The 13,970-nt window shown below is 45.0% G+C and overlaps 2 protein-coding genes across 3 annotated transcripts; one reads left to right on the top strand and one right to left on the bottom strand.

The window, feature by feature from the left end:
- Window positions 1-3,417: 3,417 nt before the first annotated feature.
- On the bottom strand, window positions 3,418-8,599 carry LOC111956139 (chromatin target of PRMT1 protein). 2 transcript variants are annotated; one of them, XM_023976585.3, is made up of 6 exons: window positions 8,323-8,599; window positions 7,527-7,610; window positions 6,217-6,367; window positions 5,580-5,763; window positions 4,142-4,288; window positions 3,418-3,969 (listed from the first exon to the last, which is right to left on the bottom strand). In XM_023976585.3, exons 2-6 carry the CDS (start codon window positions 7,589-7,591, stop codon window positions 3,752-3,754), a joined length of 765 nt encoding a protein of 254 aa, XP_023832353.1. In that variant the 5' UTR covers window positions 7,592-7,610; window positions 8,323-8,599; the 3' UTR covers window positions 3,418-3,751. The 2 variants fall into 2 exon arrangements, with proteins under 2 accessions (XP_023832353.1, XP_023832354.1); XM_023976586.2 differs by having other exon boundaries at window positions 7,268-7,610; window positions 8,323-8,348.
- Window positions 8,600-8,613: 14 nt separating this feature from the next.
- Window positions 8,614-13,166, top strand: snapin (SNAP associated protein). Its single transcript, XM_023976587.2, has 4 exons — window positions 8,614-8,811; window positions 12,091-12,137; window positions 12,535-12,653; window positions 12,956-13,166. Exons 1-4 carry the CDS (start codon window positions 8,696-8,698, stop codon window positions 13,061-13,063), a joined length of 390 nt encoding a protein of 129 aa, XP_023832355.1. The 5' UTR covers window positions 8,614-8,695; the 3' UTR covers window positions 13,064-13,166.
- The last annotated feature ends 804 nt before the right edge of the window (window positions 13,167-13,970 follow it).

Raw genomic sequence — 13,970 nt, forward strand, 5'->3', positions numbered from 1 at the left:
GGGAACAGTGGTTAATGCCTTGTTCAGGGGCAGAAACGACGATTTTGGTTAACCTTGTCAGCTCGGGGATTTGATCCACAAACGCGCGGTGTACGGTTACTGGGCGTCCACGACAGCAACTCATCTAGGCTTCCTGGTCTTGGGGTACAGGGCTATTTGGTTAAGAAGGAGAGTGAGAGCATGTGCTGCATCAGATGACCGCTGGCCCTCCACAATCATCCGACTCAACCTAAATGAGATGGTTTGGGATGAGTTTGGACCGCAGAGTGGAAGAAAAGCAGCCAACAAGCATATGTGGGAACTCCTTCAAGATTGGTTTGGAAAAAGCATTCCAGGTGAAGCTGGTTGAGAGTATGCCGAGTGTACAAGACTTGTCATCAAGGGCCAAGGGTGGCAATCTTTGAAGAATGTCACTAATATATTACTGCTCAAAAAAATAAAGGGAACATTAAAACAACACAATGTAACTCCAAGTCAATCACGACCTTCTGTGAAATCAAACTTGTCTCCTTAGGAAGCAACTATGATTGACAATAAAATTTCACATGCTGTTTGTGTTCAAATGGAATAGACAACAGGTGGAAATTATAGCAATAAGCAAGACACCCCCATAAAGGAGTGGTTCTGGCAGGTGGTGACCACAGACCACTTCTCAGTTCCTATTGCTTCCTTGCCCCCTGGGAAAAAAAAAAAAAAAAATGTTTTTGGTCACTTTGAATGCTGGGTGCTTTCACTCTAGTGGTAGCATGAGACGGAGTCTACAACCCACCAAGTGGCTCAGGTAGTGCAGCTCATCCAGGATGGCACATAATGCGAGCCTGTGGCAAGAAGGTTTGCTGTGTCTGTCAGCGTAGTGTCCAGAGCATGGAGGCGCTACCAGGAGACAGGCCAGTACATCAGGAGACGTGGAGGAGGCCGTAGGAGGGCAACAACCCAGCAGCAGGACCGCTACCTCCGCCTTTGTGCAAGGAGGAGCACTGCCAGAGCCCTGCAAAATGACCTCCAGCAGGCCACAAATGTGCAATCAAAATGGCTAATTACAGCTACCCAATAATCCAACTTCATTGCAAATGTATGAAATGGTCCTCTTTTGATGACGTCAACCCTTGGCTGGAAGACCAGATGCTGCTGAAAGTGTTGTGTTGGAGGGCCAGTAGACACACTTCTTCCCTCATTGTTCTAAAAACACTCCCTTGAGTATTTATTTGGACAGAAAAACTGGATTTGGATTTGAGATCAAATSTCTTCCCTGTTAAAAAAAAGGTTAAAAGGTTATATTTTAYGGTATTTTCATACATATGAAATGAAAGCACTTCATGTATCTAGTCCCCCTATTTGAAGGTGTCATAATTATTTGGACAAATTCACTTATATTGTGTTACATTTAGTAAATGGGACCAAATACTAAACRTTTTACTAAATTTAATACACTARAATTTGTCCAAATACTTATGACACCTTCAAATGGGGGGACTATGCTAGAGTATACAGACAAATTCAAGGTTTTATCTTCACTGTCCAAATAAATTCATAGGGGAGAATATATTGAAATGCATGGATATTCTTATGACTGTTCAAAATCACGGACATGCACTRTTATCGACAAGATCTACCAATAAGTAGGCCATTAGGCTTTCAACAAAGGTAATTTATAGTGTTGTTTGGGTAGTAACCCTGTAATTATTCAAGTGATGTAATAACMGTTACATATTAATTGCTGTGTGATAAAGCTATGAGTTGAGACATTTTAATTACAGGGACTGTGTTCAAGAAAAAAACTACTAATTTCAACTACAATGCAATGTTGTACTATAGAATAATTACGATTGCTACAGCTATAGAGGAACTTATGGTATTGTTAAAATATAAGTAGAATTAACTTGTACTTAGGTCCTTTACAAATTACACTACATGACCAAAYGTATGTGGACACCTGCGCATCGAATTCCAAAATCATGGGCATTKATTTGGAGTTGGTCCCCCCTTTGCTGCTATAACAGCKTCCACTCTTCTGTGAAGGCTTTCCACTAGATGTTGGAACATTYCTGCGGGGACTTGCTTCCATTCAGCCACAAGAGCATTAGTGAGGTCGGGCACGGATGTTTGGCGATTAGGCCTGGCTCGCAGTCGGRGTTCTAATTCATCCCAAAGGTGTTCGAAGGGGTTGAGGTCAGGGTTCACACTGTTGTACCGCTCCGTTATTTGTCTGTTTGAGGCCCCGTTAGCTTGCCATACTTCTTTGACCTCATCTACAAGCTTTTTTRCCCCCACAGGACTGCCGCTGACTGGATGTTTTGTTTGTTGCACCATTCTCGGTAATCCCTAGACACTGCCGTGCGTGAGAAGCCCAGGAGGCCGGCTGTTAAGGAAATATTGGATCTGGCACTGACAATCATACCACGCTCAAAGTTGCTTAGGTCACTCGTTTTGCCCATTCTAACGTTCAAACGAACAGTAACTCGATGCCTGTCTGCTTTATATAGCAATCCATTTTCAGGTAAGGGGTGGTGTACCTAATAAGCTGGCCAGTGAGTGTATATGGTGATTTAACCAAAGCACTCACAGTGTATTAGTCTTGAGAGAACACATGATGGAACCAATACAACTACGATGTTAAAAGAAGAACGTTTATTCTCTATTCTATGACAATAACCAGTTGGAAGGAGGGAATTACATAGCATTTGGAGTTTAGTTTCATCCAGATGGACACAATCTGAAAACATTTTCACTCACTTTATTTGAGTAGTGTACAACAACCAGTTTTTTTAAAGACAACCTCAAATTCTTACAATTGACACCAGGGGGGAAGACCACTRGCACACCTTTGCAACTTGGATTGAAATATCTAGCATCTCGTGTAGTTGCTTATTTGGTATGACGAGCATCCATTAAATGCTGTTAGGGGAGTTTCAACCAAAGACAGCAACATACTTCAATTCTCCAGAAGCAAAGCTTAAGTTGGTGGCGTTAAATAGAATAAAAACACAAAAGATTTTTCTAGAATTCCCCTTGTAATTTTCATTCGATTTTTTTCTACTCGAGAGTCAAGTCTTTGTACACTTCTGCTAACACAGTAAAAGGAGCATCCAATACTAAATASAAATCCTAACATAAAAACACAGTAGTAAAAAATAGGTTTACGAAATATAAGAAGTGGATGCTAGTTAGACATGATGGAGCTAAAGCACTTTTAACCATATGGACATAGATGCAAAGTTCGGTAATAGTCCCAATTCAGCTTCAAAACAGATTCTCCCAAGAGATTCTGGTCCAAAAAGCAGGCATTTCAGGAGCGTTGATAATGTTGGTTCTTGAAGTCTACTCCGGTCAGTGTCGTCCATTCCAAGTTTAAAAGATCTTTGCGTTCTTCATGCACACACAGGAAAAAGGTTTCAAACTGTGCAGGTGCGAGTCTACTTTGTACTGATACTGATAGAATGGTCATGTCCACATTCAGGAAAAAGTTCKATTTCGAACAGTTCTCTTCATAGGCCCACAATTTTAGAACAAGTGTGTTTGTATGCATGTGTGTCAGTGAATGTTTTTTTTATATTCAAGCWGAGGTTGTGATCACATCAAATTTTAGCCATGTAATGTGAAACAGTGCACAGAGTTTATGTAAGTGCGTTTATCATTACATTTGTGTGGTGTAATAGTACTATACAAGCTTCTCTGCGTCTTTCATGTTATCAGTACTGTCTCAGTGTGGGCCTGTTGAAGGAGTCCCTACTCTCACAGTGGAGGTCCTGGTTCACTCCATGCCCTCTGGGTCAGCTTGGGCCATGTATGCGTCCAGCTCAGCGTCCAGGTTGCCCTTGGTCTTGGACATGTAGGCGTCAAGCTGGTTGTCCAGCTGCTCGCGGGTCATTCCTGGGCCACCACCCCTGCCGCGACCTCCTCTTCCACCCCCGCGACTGCGGCCASCACCCCTGCCAGCGAAGCCACCACGCCCACGTAGACCACCTCGTCCTGGAGGGAAAGATGGTGGTCAACACCCCCCCAAAAAAATGTAAGATGGAATCACAATGCGTTAACAAAATGGTTCCTGTATAAGTGTTCATGTAAACAAGAAACTTGAGGTAGATTGTGACGTGTCAATTTACAGATGAAATGAATCCGAACTCTGAATCCAGTTCCTTACCCCTGGCTCCCACTCCTCTTCCAGCTCCTCGGCCAAAGGCACCTCCACGACCAGCAGCCCCTCTTTGACGCATCCCCCTACGGAGGGCCACACGGCCTGGACCKCCTCTGCCACGCATCATGCCCATGCCTGGGGAAAGGCGATTCCCTATCAGMACACAGGATGTTACAAAGGAGCAGTTAACTAGTGACTTAGCTTACCACATTTCAGTTTAAGAACAAAGTTGTCAAGTGAACACAAAAACATTTTATATGCCCACCATTGACCCACATCTCAGCCACCAACTTAACTAAAGCAGCTTAACTATTCAAGTTCTATGTTACGCATGTTATTTATACTCCAACTTGTTTTACATTAGCCATGACAGACAGGTTACAGGTGTTTGCTGGGTGCCTTGCCCATGTATTCTCAAGTCACTTACTTCTGTTCTAACTAGGCATGGGGTATTCAGACTGAATAACAATTCGTTCTACAGCGAAAGTGCACTAATATCACTTCAAATGCCATGACCAACATTGTTTTTTTTATCCTGGAATGCCACAGTTCTGCATTGTATGCAACATATGTGACCACAGTGCACATCTTGTATCTACACCATTACATTCTAAACCTGGATCATTTAAAGCCAATGTATTTCCTGTCTCTTATACACATCTAGATGTGTATAAGAGACAGGAAAGTGCACTAATATCACTTCAAATGCCATGACCAACATTGTTTTTTTTATCCTGGAATGCCACAGTTCTGCATTGTATGCAACATATGTGACCACAGTGCACATCTTGTATCTACACCATTACATTCTAAACCTGGATCATTTAAAGCCAATGTATTTCAATGAATTTCACTTGAAGTATTACTGTCATTTTTTGTTGTTGTCTAAATGCAGTCTAAAATCCCTAATCCCCTCCACCGGGAATGTGTAGAAGTGGGTGTGGGGTGACTGTGTGGATAAGCAGGGACAGTGCAGCTGTTAGATTTGTCACCACATGCTCAGTAGCACAACAGGTGCKGGACCAACCAGGACAGCAGGGGGTTTATGGAGGGTGGAGTCACGATGATTGACAGCCACATTCCCTCAAGTTGAGGGGATGGATAGTAAACCAGGGGGTGAAGCCATACTATGACAGATCCACCTGGACTATTCCATTCAACTCAGCAGGGTGTATTTGCTCAAGCTAGTTTACAGATGAGATCACGTCACCCSTTAAAATAATAAAAAGTTTGCCTTTCCCCCATGCAAAAAAGTACGAGTCATATTTAAAAGCCTGGACGTCCCTGTMGAAAGTATATTCCAGCCCCAGAATAGAACATTTAAGAGAAATTAAATGTCTCGTTAAATGTCTTTCAACAATTTATGAAGCCAACGTTTTCAGTTCTAACATTGTAGCAAAACATCAATCCCAGTAGGCTTTGCTGTGTGGTACCAAATGCTCACCTCTCAGAGCCATAGCGCCCCTTAAGGCTCCTCCTCTGCCGCGGCCTCGCAGGCCTCCTCTCGTCATCCCCCGCATCCCTCCAACAGCGAAACCCCGGCCGCCAGCYCCCCCCCGCATCAAGGCCCCGATGGGCCGGCCCAGCCTGGCCTGGATGTTGCTCTTCCCCAGGCGCTGCTTCAGGCTCTGGGAGGGTTAGGTGGAAGGTTGATACCAAGTGATAGGGAGGTGTTGAACTCCTGTGCTGCATTTGTCAAGTTGTCACTTCAGTGCTTGACCAAAACACTCAGCCATTTATGTGATCTGTATATTAACCTTTGCTCTATGGTGCCCTCTAGGTCTGCGTCAAGCATTTCCTAATATCTATTGATTAAGCCTTTTTCCTGTACCCCATCTCCCTCTTACACGTTTGTAGAACATGGCCTGTTTCCGGTATGCCATTCCTCTCGCAATCTCACCTGTTTACAGTGCTTCAGATGCCTCCCCATTTGGCTCTCTCAATTCATCTTTCCCCGATTCCTCCTCAAAATGCACTGGAGAAGAAGGCCCGAGAGAAGGGACTTGGACCGTCTCCTCCAATACTGTTGAGAAGGTGAGGAATTGCAGAAAGACTAATTGYGCTGGATCACCTTGTCTCACCTGCTTGTGGTGCAGAGCAGCCTGCACAGAGGGCCTGTTCTCCATTTGCTGGGCGAGCCGGCGGTTGCGGGCACTGGCCATGTGRTGCTGCTGCATGGTTGCTCGCACACTCACCGCTGTCGGCGCCTTGTTCTTCAGCATGGTAGTGAAGCTTTGGAGGGGAGGGGAAGCGGGACAGATAGGGGGTAAAAGGAGGGAGAGAGAGAGAGGATACGGAGGGGGAGGGATGGTTCCAAATCAAGTCATTTCTCATACCATGGACACAGCCACAGGAGCTGTGGCGTGTGTTATGAATGCCCCGCTTGTTGGCACCTCACTCTCTTTGTTTCGCTCTCTCTCATTATTAAGTATTTGACAACCCAAAATGCTTTCTGGAAGCAATTCAGCACATTTTAGGTTAAAATAAAACAAAAGTGGAAAGATAGAAAAAGCAGCAGAAGAAACACTGGAACAGATGGGAAGACAAGAATGAGAAAGGCAGAAGAGAAAACAGAGAGAAAGGAAAGTGGATGACAAGAGAGGAGAGTGATTGCCACTTACAGGCCTCCACGCCACCCTGTTTTGATGGCATCAGCCTGCGAAAAAGGCCTGGCAGAGGTTGGAGGCCCAGGACTGGAGGGGTATCTGGCAACCCAGCCACTTACAGCCCGGACCGTGCCTTGTGCTCACACCACACATATGAGAATAGGAGGAAAAGGGGGAGAGAAGAGCAAGAAAAGGGGGGTTGGTCACGTCCGGGCTAGGACTGGGCACCTAGTCTCACAGAAAGACTTCAGAGCACAGAGAACTGAAAATGAAAGTGGTAGCAAAGAAGAGGAAAAGGACACAAAATGGCTAAACAAACTGTCATTTAGTTGAGAGAGAGTTGTGTGTGTGTAGAGAGAGGGTGGGAGAGGAGCGGGAGGGTGCACCCTCCCCTTTTCATTGGTTTGGTCTCTCCTCTCCCATATGTACAGTATATTTTGGGACTGCACCAATGTGTGACACACAGAGAGGAGTGCCGGGGCATATCAGGAGTGCGGCCTGTGCCCATTCTCGGCCATCGCCTTACCAAGCATCACTGTTACCCTCTCTCCTTGGGTCTAAGTGTGCGCTGCTCACACAAAAGACACGCCAAACTTCTAATGTCAGTWAACGGTGAATATGGCATGCATTTTGAGTGAGCAGCGCACACGTCTGCCCCGGGTAGTCTAGCGTCCAGGTCTGGTCCCCAACAGTGGCCTTCCGTAGTAGAGCACACTAGGGCCGTCTGTACCACTTTTTCGACCTTCGCCTCGCTTAGTGCTGTCAGGGTGCGTAGCGCGTCTCACCGCTCATTCAGGGACTGCTTGGTGGTGCTTTTCAGCACGACTTTTTGGGAGGAGGGAGCACTCATTTTGACTTCACTGGAACTCCTTGGAACCAGCAACATATGAGAGGGATAGAAAGGGATAGGGAGGGTGGGGTAGGTCAAAGTCGGAGGTGCCAGGGGAGGGTGTAGTTGGGGGAAAATATTGGTTAGAAAAACAATTTCACGAGCCAGGAAAAGGAAATATACTGGTGTTGGTCATTCCATTCCATCTGTGCATAACCATTCAAGGTCGTAGGTAATGTTACTAGCTAGTTTCATAATAATACATTATATTTAGCTGGCAAAATGGTCAGCTTAGTTAGTAGATAGCTAGCTTGCGTTTGGCTAGTTGTGGTATGCAGTTAGCTAGTATCCTTTCATTTGCCAACTAACGTTAATGTTGGATACATAATTTGAAGAAAATACGCAAAAGGGCCACGCCACCGGCTCGAAATAAACATATCATGGACTTTCCCGAAKGGCACAACATACACGTCCAGTTCATAAAACAAATGTAGCAAATGAGTCGACWTCACTGCTTTTGAATGCCTACGAGAGACCGGACAACTACGAAAGCTAGCTAACTACGTTAACTAGCTAATTAACGAAGTAGGCTGTGACTGTGCGAAAAACAATAGGAGCCTGTAAACTCAAGTTAGGCTGGCGRCCTATCGAGCCTGAACATTATTCGCCAACGTAGTATTTACGAAATATCTAACTAAAAACAGTCAACTTTGTCTCAAACAAGTCCAATAGGCGATCATTGGTAAACTCACTTTGATCGTTGCTTGTTTTTCGAATACTCGTGTATCACTTTGCTAGCAAYCTCGTTAGCTTGAGCGATAGACCAGTTAAAGCTAGTTGCAACCGACAGATCTGGATCCACTACTCACTAGATGTTTTATTTCACCTTGCTCTTACGGATACTACTAAAATACGAACTACACTAGCTAGCTACAGTGATTAAAACAGTATCTGCTTAAAAAATATATATAAACTGAGGCCAGCCTATTCTCCCTCTCTCCTTTCCTTACAAAATGGTGCTAACTACCTGACGACGGAAAATGGAGAGGTTTTACAGCTACGTCACAGAGCTACTTCCTGGCGTGCTTTACGTTTCTTGTTATCACTTCTGGATCTGGAAGAGGAATGGCTGCCCTAGCTGTTGTGGAGACACCGTCAGGGAAAGATGCAATTGCAGAGGGACTGCTTGGCCTCTTGAAACCAGCTGTCCAGCAGCTTGATCTTCATGTGCACTCAGTGAGGTGGGTAGCTAGCAAGATTTTTGCTTCAACTTCAATTGTACTTGCTAGATGCCGTTCCCTTCAATCACAGCTAGTTAGCTTGCTAGACACATATGGTGCGTTCAAGACAACTCGGAACAAACGAGGTCAGATTTTCAGGTGGAAAGTCGGAGRTCTGAAAYGAGTCCAGAGTTCCCCACTTGGAATTATGTGTTGCATGACCGTTGCATGAGCTCAGTTTTCTTCCGATAGTCTCAATTGTCTTGAAAGAACTGAAATCGGAAGTCGGAGATTTCCGAGTTCCCAGTTGTTTCGAATGCGGCAATAAGCTAATTCCATCATCATGACAAGTCCCGTGATCCAGCCCCTCCTTCCCTAGTAAATCAAATTGTATTTGTGAAATGCGCCGAATACAYAAGGTGTTTGACCTTACAGTGAAATGCTTACCTACAAACCCTTAACCAACAAAGCAGTTTTAAGAAAAAGTGTTAAAGTATTTACTAAAATCAACTGAAGGTTAGTCGAGGTAATTGAGGTAATATTTACATGTATGTAGAGGTAAAGTGACTATGTATGGATAATAAACAGAGAGTAGCAGCAGCGAAAACTCCAGGTAGCCATTGAATTAGCTGTTCAGGAGTCTTATGGCTTGGGGTTAGAAGCTGTTAAGAAGCCTTTTGGAATGAGACTTGGCACTCCGGTGCTGCTTGTCCTGRGGTAGCAGAGAGAATAMTCTATGACTAGGGTGGCTTTGACAATCCTTTGGGCCTTCCTCTGACACKGCCTGGTATAGAGGTCCTGGGTGGCAGGAAGCTTGGCCCCAGTGATGTACTGGGCTGTATGCACTACCCTCTGTAGTGCCTTGGGTTTAGTTGGAGGCTGAGCYGTTGCCATACCAGGTGGTGATGCAACAAGTCAGGATGCTCTCTATGTGGCAGCTGTAGAACTTTTTGAMGATCTGAGGACCCATGCCAAATCTTTTTAGTGTCCTGAGGGGGAAAAGGCGTTGTTGTGCCCTCTTCACAGGTGTCTTGGTGTGTTTGGACCATGATAGTTTGTTGGTGATGTGGACAKCAAGGAACTTGAAACTCTCAACCTGCTCCTCTACAGCCCCGTCGATGAGAATGGGGGCYTGCTCGGTCCTCCTTTTCCTGTAGTCCACAATCATCATCTTTGTCTTGATCACGTTGAGGGAGAGGTTGTTATCCTGGAACCACACTGCCAGGTCTCTGACCTAATCCTTATAGGCTGTCTCATCGTTGTCGGTGATCAGGCCGACCACTGTTGTCGTTGGCGAACTTAATGATGGTGTTGGAGTCATGCTTGGCCATGCAGTCATGTGTGAACAGGGAGTACAGGAGGGGACTGAGCACGCAKCCCGGAGGGGCCCCCGTGTTGAGGATCAGCGTGGCAGATGTGTTGTTACCTACCCTTACCACCTGGGGGGTGGCCCGTCAGGAAGTCCAGGATCCAGTTGCAGAYGGAGGGGTTTAGTCCCAGGGAGGGAGATTRCCTAAAAACACGCCACTTCGATATAGAATAGAAAAACATTTGATTTATGTAAATTCGAATGCACAGAGATACCGTGACGAGATCCTGAGGCCCATTGTCGAKCCGTTCATCAAGGATCTGTACACAATTCCTGGAAGCTGAAAACGTCCTAGTTCTTCCATGGCCTGAATAGTCACCAGACATGTCACCCACTGAGCATGTTTGGGATGCTCTGGATCGACGTGTACGACAGCGTTTTCCAGTTCCCGCCAATATCCAACAACTTTGCACAGCCATTGAAGAGGACTGGGACAACATTCCACAGGCCACAATCAACAGCCGGATCAACTCTAAGCAAAGCAGATGTGTCACGAGGCAAATGGTGGTCACACCAGATACTGACTGGTTTTCTGATCCACCCCCCTACTTTTTTGTTTTTAAAGATATCTGAAGCATGAATGTGTGTGTGAGTGCATGTGTGCTAAGATGTGGGGAATCAGAGCAGGTGGTCAGTCCAGTTTAAGTGTTCAGCAGTCTGATGGCTTGTAGATAGAAACTGTCTCTGAGCCTCTTGGTATCAGACCTCATGTTCTTTACCGTCAGGCGGACTGTATCGGGAGTGAACAGCTCGTGTATGGGGTTCTTGATGGTTCTGTGGGTATTCCTCAGGCACCGTTTTGAGTAGATGTCCTGGATGGGTGGGAGCACGGTCCCAGTGATGTACTGGAGGGCCTTGCGGTCAGGTCCAGTGTGCCTGGCATGCTGGCTTTAATTTGATTCATGACCAGCCTCTTGAAGCACTTCATAATGACTGGGCGATAGTCATTTGGCCATGTCACCTTGTTTTTCTTGGGCACTTGGATGATGGTGGGCTCCTTAAAGCAGGTGGGGACTACAGCCTGGACAGGGACAGGTTGAAGATGRCTGAGAATACGCCTGGCCGTCCTTCCTGGATGGAATAGAATGTGTTAAGCTCGTCTGAGATGGACGCTTCAGTTAGCATCACACAGCTGGATTTGCCTTTGTAGTCTGTGATAGTCTGTAGTCCTTGTCCCATGCGTTGCGAGTCTGAGTTGTCTAATATAAATTCAAGTTTGAGTCTGTATTGTCTTTTTGCATCCCTAATAGATTTGTGGAGCTTGTACCTGCTTGCCCTGTACACGTTGCTGGCCACCGAGTCATCGTGGTTCGTTCTGCTGACATTGAATGCTGCAGTACGAGCTCTCAGAATTGTACGGATATCTCCGTTCACCAAGGATTTTTGTTTGGGGTATGTTCGGATTGWTATTGTGGGTACATCATCAACACATTTCCTAATGAAGCCTGTGACTGACAATGTATATTTCTCAACGTTGATGGATGAGTCCTGGGTGGATGAACATATTCCAATCAGTATCCTCAAAACAGTCCTGCAGCTTTGAGTCTGCCTCTTCTGTCCAGTGCCTCACTATTCTCTGTGTCGGTAGCTCGGCTACACATTTTTTTCGTAGCAGGCTAGGAGAACTTACACAGCAGGTTAAGATAATTAACGTAGCAGGTTAGGGAGTTAAGGTTAGGAAAAGGGTTAGGGTGAGAGAAAATGCTCTCCTAACCTGCTACGAAAAGTAAATTGTCTCAAAGTGGRGTGTTTTTATGGAGGGACATTCTGAATGTGTCCTTTCCTCATTCATGTGTTACTTGCTGTAGGCCTAGGCTACAGCTATCAATGTCTTCTGCTGTAACCACTCGYTCTGTTGTAGTAGTCATGATTTTGTTACTTTACTATATTCCTGTATTAATAATGCTTTTGTGTTGTTTTTTTTGTTATAGGGAAAGCCAGGTGGAACTACGAGAACACATAGACAATCTAGCCACAGGTAAAACTATTCACTTTTACATGCTTAATATGCACTCCCGGGGGAACAGGGAAGTGGACGGGTGCCGGGTTAATGCACTTGACCTTGTGAAAGAAAGCCCATTGCCAAGCCCATGAAAACCCCTGTGTGAGACAGGCAGAGGCTGCTGTGATGTGACTAGTATAATCACAGGTTTCGAAGCATGTGTGTAAGGCTTGTACAAGCTCCTGTGCTGCCTGGTTCTCATGAGGTCATAAAAAATACATTGCTTTTAATTATATACAGAATCAATCCTACAAATTGAAGGCTTGAACAATAGCTGAATATCTTACCAAAATGGCTGCTGCCTTATCCATTTTCTTTATGAGATAAGCCAATCATCCTGTCGGTCATCCTCATCTCATCCCTTCATTTTTAGAGCTGTGCAGGATAAATGAGCACCAGAAGGTGGTGCTAGACCTGGACCCCTATGTGAAAAAGCTGCTGAATGCAAGACGCAGGGTGGTGCTGGTCAACAACATACTACAGAATGCTCAGGTCAGTGGCTCAAAGCAAGAGCTTGGATGCTTTCTTTCTTTGCCTGTGCAGTATCTTATACWATTTTGTGGGCCTTTTTTTACTCCTATCCTTGTATCTAACACTCTATTTGTATGTGTGTCACTGTCAAATTCAGTGACGTAGTGTTCATCCAATGTATCTATCTATACATTAATTCCAATAGGCATGGCAATTCTGCTTTGTTGTGTGTATTTTMAATTCATGCAGCTCAGGTGGTATATTATGTCAAGCTACTGACTTCCAATGCTCACTTGAGTTTCACTCTTTCTCCCTCTCTCTAGGAACGGTTGCGACGGCTCAATCACAACGTCGCCAAAGAGACAGCGCGTCGGAAGACCATGCTGGAGACCTCTGGAGCGTTCACGCCTCGGTCGCCCAGTAAACCATGACCAGTAAACCATGCCCCACTCCTCAGCTTGGAAGAAACTGCTTAATAACATCACTGAGCTTGTCTGCCTGTGTCCTGGACTGAATAAAGTTTTCACAAACTCTGGGGTTGGGCAGTATCCAGATGTTCATACCGTTCTTGTACCATACCAGGAAATACGGTATTACAGTCAGTGCGCACAAGGGGCGCTATTATTTTCAAACATATTAAAATGTTTACGGGGGGGAGGTTGGGGTCCCAACAAGTTACTAGTGACAAGTTCTCTTTCCAATCTCACAGATTAAGGCAATACTCAGTTTACCTGCTGAAACGCCAACCTCACATCACTGCTTTGTGCTATTGTAGCAACGTGTACGTGTCTTGAGTAGTCATAAACTACTAATTTACAATAAGCCAAAGGCAATTGGAATCAGGGGTGCTTTGCTTCAAAAACGTACACCAACTTGATCAAATGTTAAGATTGTGCAAACTGAAATTGGAATCGAAAATAATAATCTAATAATGCAAAGAAATGTGTTTACACTGCTGGAGTGCTTTGTGCCTACTGGTTTTTACAACCCTCTCTCTTTCCAGAATATGTGTATGGATGCCTCTGCATTCCATTCAAAGCTATGGCCACAGATATGTAGTTGATGGAACCTGTTCTTCTCTAGGGTGAAGTATTTTTGTCACTGTGGACTAAGTAACTAGACCCGGCAATACAAAGTAGTGCAGAAAAAAAAGCTGCAAGGAATGTACGGAAACAGAACCGRCACTGTTTCACGCTTCTAGCAGCAACTGATATGCAACCATGCCTAATATGGTTTGTCAAACCTTTTTTTCTCGATGTCAAATCAAGTTTTATTGGTCGCATACACATATTTTGCAGATGGTATCGCAGGTGCAGCAAAATGCTTATGTTTCTAGCT

This window comes from Salvelinus sp. IW2-2015, linkage group LG31 (genome assembly GCF_002910315.2).
Source record: "Salvelinus sp. IW2-2015 linkage group LG31, ASM291031v2, whole genome shotgun sequence".
NCBI classification, from domain to species: Eukaryota; Metazoa; Chordata; class Actinopteri; order Salmoniformes; family Salmonidae; genus Salvelinus; species Salvelinus sp. IW2-2015.